This window comes from Branchiostoma belcheri, unplaced genomic scaffold (genome assembly GCF_001625305.1).
Source record: "Branchiostoma belcheri isolate BF01 breed outbred unplaced genomic scaffold, Haploidv18h27 scaffold51, whole genome shotgun sequence".
NCBI classification, from domain to species: Eukaryota; Metazoa; Chordata; class Leptocardii; order Amphioxiformes; family Branchiostomatidae; genus Branchiostoma; species Branchiostoma belcheri.
Window position 1 is genome coordinate 200,889 of NW_017804143.1, and position 6,779 is coordinate 207,667.

At 37.8% G+C, this 6,779-nt stretch overlaps 1 protein-coding gene across 1 annotated transcript; it reads left to right on the forward strand.

The window, feature by feature from the left end:
* The first annotated feature begins 410 nt into the window (after nt 1–410).
* On the forward strand, nt 411–3,753 carry LOC109480425. Its single transcript, XM_019782615.1, has 6 exons — nt 411–426; nt 793–887; nt 1,589–1,752; nt 2,174–2,234; nt 2,989–3,084; nt 3,628–3,753. Exons 2-6 carry the CDS (start codon nt 828–830, stop codon nt 3,751–3,753), a joined length of 507 nt encoding a protein of 168 aa, XP_019638174.1. The 5' UTR covers nt 411–426; nt 793–827.
* The last annotated feature ends 3,026 nt before the right edge of the window (nt 3,754–6,779 follow it).

The following is a 6,779-nucleotide window of genomic DNA, read 5'->3' on the forward strand; positions in this document are numbered from 1 at the left end:
ACTATAATTTCGTTCGAGGATTTTCTGTTATAGTTATTAGATGGCTTTTATGTTAGAATTATCTTTTAAATAGTTCTTTTGCCTATGTTAGACGCAGCAATGTTCAGACAACAAACCAGCCAAACCCAGTATGGGGGAAAGGGTCAGCAAGTGCAGCAATTCAAGGGCTCTGGGGGCTATGAGGTAAAAAACTTAAATAGTCATTTTATGCTCATATGTCTTGGTTTTCCTTTGCTCTGACATTTTTTTTTATTCTCATTTCCGCGTTCCAAATTTGTTGTAAATGTCAACATTAGACAAATTTCATCACCCATGATATTTTGCCGCCCTGAAAATGCAGCTACTTCTTACTAGCCCTAATGTTGTTTCATGTTTTTCGAATCCAGGTGCCCCCGACATCAAAGGAGATCGTGCCGGCCCAACCAGGTTTTTGTTTGAATTTTTAGCGAACTTTAGCCACTAACATTTAAATTCCGTTGTTATGCTAAAATACGATCATCGATGCTAGTGGGTGTAAAGGTTAACTCTCCGTACAAGACAATAATATAAAAATAATCCTAGAAGACAATAATTAAAACCCTACCTTGTACCTTCTTTCTTTTGATCTTGTTAGTTTCTAAATTCTTGTTAAGAAAATAGAAGTTGCCATATGTTTTATCTTTTGTCATGCTGTGCAATAAATTAATAACCTTTAGCACTGTCCAATATAGAGAAATATGTTCATAAATTATTATTTTTAATCAAAATTGCTAATATTTGGTATTTAGTGTTTGATTATGCCTCCCAAACAAGGCTTCCCCGGCGAAAGTGGATTCACAACTCACGAGATGAGAGCTGAGCTGAGAATCCTCAACAAAGCTCTGGAAGAGTTTTTCGAGAAATGCAGGGTAAGCTCACTCCAACAATCTTTGTATGTAATGTTATTTATAGTCATTTTTTCCAACTTAGGCCACGCCAATTTAATTTGTTGGTTCTCGGATGTGCCTCTTCATTTTTTTCTGATTTGCAAAAAGTCGTGCTCTTCCTAGTTAACAGTTTTCAATCTATCAATGCAATGGTTTGATTAAAAGTAAAAAAATTATTGTTAAAAAATTAACCCAGCCTGTTGTGTTGAGTCCATGGTTCCTATCGTTGCATATAATAGGATGCCTAACCCTGTTTTTATTTTTTTTCGCCCTGTCGCCCTTTCGCGCTTCATATTTTTTCTGGAAAAATCCGAGAACCAACAAATTAAGATGGTGTGGCCTTACCAAATATTGCTTATCCCTTCCTGTGGTCAGGCCCCTAGAAGACTTAGTTCCCAACACGGGTTGATCAGAATTTTGCCCCAGTCCTACACGACTATTGTCAGCTGTTGGTACGATATTAGCCAATGGTCGCTTCCCCCTCAGCCAACTAGATATGTCCATTCACTGTGGTTATATCAACATAGTGTCAGACTATTTGACTCCTGGCTCAAAGTTGAACAGCCATAAAAACTGTGAGGGAGGGGTCCGCAAAGCCTGGAGAATAGCCTGGGAGGTTGTGTAGTTGTGTTATCACTGTTTTTCTTTTGTTCTTTGAATCAGCAACTTTATCTTTTCAATAGTTGGTGTGCAAGGGCGGCTCGGGCGCTGGTGGGATTAAAATCGATGGCATAGGGAAAATCACCTTCAGGACGGAGGAATCAGGGGAGGCAATCAATGTCGAGGCAGACTTAACGACACTGGTGGAGAACTTTTCCAAACTACAAATCTCTGCTGCCGTAACAAGGTGAGGAGAAGTTAGTAATATAAACTAACCAAAGTTTGGCCACTTCAAATCTAGTTATTTCGATGTCTCATTAAGAACTACCTTCGTACCAAATATCAAGACAATCCAGTTAGGCCTTCTCGAGTTATCGTATTTACAGACACACATACACACACAGACACAGACACAGACACAGACACAGACAGACAGACAGACAGACAGACACACACACACACACACACACACAGACACACATACACAGACACACACATACACTCACACACACAGACTCTCTCTCACACACACACACATACATACACACACAGAGAGAGAGAGAGAGAGACATCACAACAGATCACCAACGAACAACGACCTAATATGAATATGGGTTCGCTGCTGAATTACGGAATACACTTTTCATTGAATGTTTCATGTTTTACAGTGTAGAGGCGATCCAGGACGATTTGGATAAGATAGTGGCAAAGCTGATTGCACTGAAAGCGGTAACATCATTTTCTTTTTAAATATCTGCATACCTAGTAACTTGTATTGTCTGTATTTAAGCAAAGCTAACACAGAATGATGTTCACGGCATTGAAGCCATCAATTGAATAACTTTGAATGTGTCCGATGGAGTTTTACTCATAATGATCCATGATGTTAGAAAATCTATCAAAGATATTTTTCCAGTCAATGTTGACAACGTTTGCAATTTCAAACGGTGGATGCCATATCACATAATAGGACATTTGAAGAGTATTAGCACGGCCCCTTTTCAGATTTTTATGTTTTTTTTATTGATGTCTTTACCATTTTCAGGATCCAGTCGTACATTTGTAGATGAATTGTTGTTATATTTCAGTCCATACCATGGTATGGATGAAATATATTGTGTTCCCTCATGTTTGTCCTTCTTCTTCTTCTTCTCCTCCTGCCACTCGCTCTGAGCGATTCAACTCAGCCATCATTCAGCCAAAAGACCTTCAAAATGTATCAAATCTCATCATTGTTAGTATTTGCATACCGTTACCTGTAATCCACTTTTGCGTGGGAGGGAGATGGACTGAAATATGCTGTATTTGCTCCCAAGCAAACGTCGGCCTTTCTAGTTTTTTATTTATTTCCTCTGATATGGCATCAACCGGTCACCAATAAGTCACCGACCGTTTACGAGACGGAAAACACAGCAGGTGAACCTGCAGTTAACTAAGTATGCTATCTATTACTTCACTAATATAAGCTGTTTTTTTTTCACAGTTACTTGAAGAAATCAAGGGTGGGAAGGACATGTTGATGCTAGCGCTGGAGGCCATAATCGAGAAGTACAAGAAAGTCACGATCATTGAGATTGATGTGAGAACCAACTCTCTGTCTATATATAAATCTCTCTCTCTGTCTCTTTCGCACTCTCTTACTCTCTCTCTCTCTCTGATAGATTTATTTATATATATATTTTTATATTTATTTATACTTTTTATTAGATAGATACTAGTAGATAGATAGACAGATAAATAGATAGATAGATAGATAGATAGATAGATAGATGGATGGATGGATGGATAGATAGATAGATAGATAGATAGATAGATAGATAGATAGATAGATAGATAGATAGATAGATAGATAGATAGATAGATAGATAGATAGATAGATAGATAGATAGACAGATAGATAATTTCTGCCAAAAATGGATACCTACCAAACGACCCAGGATACAATTCTAACACCAGGCCATGTGTACTAGAATAAGGCGTTTTAGAGCACAAATGCATGTTATGTACAAATTTTAGACCTGTAGATGTCATTACATGTGACAACCTAGATAGGTAGCAAAGTAGAATATACATCATGTACTTGTTCATATTGTCTGATCATATGATTATTCATTTTCCACAGATTAAAGGCTCAGGCGGAGGAGGCATCCCAAGCTTAGATCAGATCCTGGTGTTGGTTCGAAAGGAGAACGCCCACCTCGTAGCCCAGTTTGAGGCTGAATGGAAGGCAAAAGTAAAATTTCCATAGTGTTCCAATATTAAAGAAAAACTCACGATGATAATAGTATGTATTTTGCTACTGTCGCTCAGTCCATTTTGATTTGATTATATGGATGACATCCGCGCACTTTCATTCGTTTAAAAAAAACAACGTTTTGAACCAGACTGAAAATCTATAAAAAAAAAAGCGGCTGTAAAATGAGCAACTTATATATGCCGCAAATTGCAAAAACAAATATTTGAAAATGACATCAATGTCGTAGAATGCCAAAGTCAATTCTAAAGGAAAAGAAATGAGAAGAGATGAAGATGAAGTTGACTTTTCACTTTTGGTATCAAAAGAAACCTGACAAATCCAGCTTTGTAGTGGGAGTAAATACTTAACGTTTGAACTGAAAGTTAATGCGTTTTAAAGTGCTTGTTTTAGTGGATTCACCATGGACAAAATTCATGTACTGTATCTGTATCTGTATCTGTATAGCCGGTATAACCGCCTTTCGGCGTAACACACCAGCTTCGCAGGCACGCGGCGCGGCGGCAGCTGGCTATATTACACCGATCGACTTGTTACACCTAACCCTTGAACTTCTAGCTCTAGACATTGTTTAAAGCTATCTATTGACAATGCCCCTACTGTACTTGGTGACAGTGAGTTCCACTCTGCGATAGTTCTAGGAAAGAATGAATTCTTGAACACCTCAATCCTTGGTTGATAACTCTGGTACTTGAATGCGTGGCTATTTCTTGTTCTCTTCTGGGCTGATATTAGGTACTTAGTAGTTGGGACATCCACCAGTTTATTAGTCATTTTGTACATCATGCATAGTCTAGACATCTTTCTTCTGGTCCCTCCCCATTACAGATGGAGCTGATCTTTCAACAGATGCAGATGGAGATCATGGAAACAGCCCAGGCTTTCATCGGCGTGGACATCAAGACTTACAGCTCACTGATGACGGCGTATGCTGACTTTTGTCTTTCCTAATTTATTGGTTTATTTACTTCATTTTAAAACAGCTGGGTAGCCCAATTCAGCTATGAATTTTTAACATAGATGGGGCATACAATTTCACAGGACATTATAACATTTAGTCAGACAACAAAAGGTGGACAAACAGTCAAATAAAGTCCTATATGTTAAAATAATGATAATAATAATGTCTAATAATACTTTACCTCACGCAGGCAGGGTTTGATACCTTATGGATGAAGTTTAAGCTGTAATTTCCAACACGAGAAATTGGACTTTCCCGACCTTTCGACTGTACAACTCTTTTTCAAGGAATGAGCAATCCACCGCTTCTGTAACGTCACGTTATGTACATGACACATGTGACTCGGTGAGCAGAAAGGTTGCAGAAAGTCTGTGCAAGAAGTAGAGTTGTACAGTTGAAAACTTTCTCCATGATGGCTACCAACACAGACGAACTTTAACATAGGATTACAATTTAGTTTATATGTTAGTACTAGCCCAATGTTAGTGATTACCATAGACATTAGCTATGAGACACATGCTGACAAGAATTTCTTTCCAAACACAAGCGAAACGTCACTGCTGAACTACTAGCATTCGTGATTGCATGTAGATAAATTCACTTATATTTTACATTTTGCACGAACTTCTCAACACATCTGTCTTATGAATGCTAAGATAAAAGATAACATAGAGTGAAGATTTCCTATTCATTGTTATTCTAAATCAGATTTTTATTTTTTTTTAGATATGCGGCTTGCTGTCCTGAAGGCTCCATAACACCCCCATCAAAAGGAGGCCAAACTATAACCGGAGTTAAAGGTAGTAGATTTCCTACGGTTCCATTCTTTAGTAAGGACCAATAACCATACCAACGTTTGATTGCCCTGTTGAAACAAGTTGTGAAAGAAGAAATCCGCGTTTTGTGTGTATGTAGTTTTTCGTGCTATACCATAATCTTTGCAAGAATCAATTCCCACGCCAAACAGTGTGAAACTTACTATACTGATGTATTATGAACGTATTCTTCAGCATACGGTATGTCATTTCATCACCTTTGTTTTTTTTTACATTTCAACACTTTTTGCTTCTCTTCTATCTGTAAACCATATTTGTTGTTTTGCCTTTATTTATCAAATATTAGTGTCAAAGATATTACGTGTAGCTGCCTTAAATTCATGTTGCAAATTACCAATTATGTTTCTGACACGGTTCTATTTTCTCCGTAGGCTCAAGCGGCAGCAAGACTTCCCAGCAGACTTGTAAGGTTTCTTTTTATAAGATTGAGTGACGTCTATTGTCTTACACTGTCATTGCTAAAATTTCTTTTAACGGTGACACCACTTTCTTTTGAAAATGTAACTTACTGTAACCTAATCTGTATTTGCCTCCTAAGTGTAATTTGTGTTACATTTCGGGTACACTAGTAATCTTTTCTCTTTCCCCAACAGCCGTGGGGTACGGCAAGTACGGCAAGTACTGAAGTAGGAGGACGTGCACAGGTAGGCGAGATTGTTTTGTAAACCTATGTCGAATTGAGAGGAAATAATGATCATTATACATAATGCAAAATTTCAAATGCTATTAGATAAACCGGGTTGACCTATTCAACTTTGTGCCAAGAAGACTCCCTATACGATTGGGGCAAACGTTAATCAAAAACAAAAAACAGTAAGATGGATGTCATTTATATGTTTTATGCTAAGAGCTACGATAGAGTTGCTATTTGGGACATATTGAGAAGAGTATTCAAACGGATTTATTAATATCTTTGTCAAAACAAAGGGATATTTTGCATTGCAATGGCAACTTAGTCAAATAGATCTAGGTGGGAAAACCATTTCAATTTCGTATTGCCAATTATATTTCATTTCAAATCAAATCTTAACAGTGGCATCAGTGACTACAGTGACTTAGTGGTGCTGGATTCATGCTGGGGAGCGCATTCAAATAAGCCACTTTGAGGGGAACGTCGTGACGATGACAGTTTGATAACCTCTATGAAAAATGGAGGTATTGTTTTGGGTGTGTTTGTGGGTCTGTTTCTTTGTGCCTGTGTTTCAGGATATTTTAGTCAGCAT

What these genes read in the sequence shown, in the direction of transcription:
- LOC109480425 (XM_019782615.1), top strand. Translation starts at nt 828, where the DNA reads ATGAGAGCTGAGCTGAGAATCCTCAACAAAGCTCTGGAAGAGTTTTTC. An exon ending in AGTTTTTCGAGAAATGCAGG is followed by an intron (nt 888 to 1,588) that starts GTAAGCTCACTC and finishes TCTTTTCAATAG; the next exon opens with TTGGTGTGCAAGGGCGGCTC. An exon ending in TCACGATCATTGAGATTGAT is followed by an intron (nt 3,085 to 3,627) that starts GTGAGAACCAAC and finishes CATTTTCCACAG; the next exon opens with ATTAAAGGCTCAGGCGGAGG.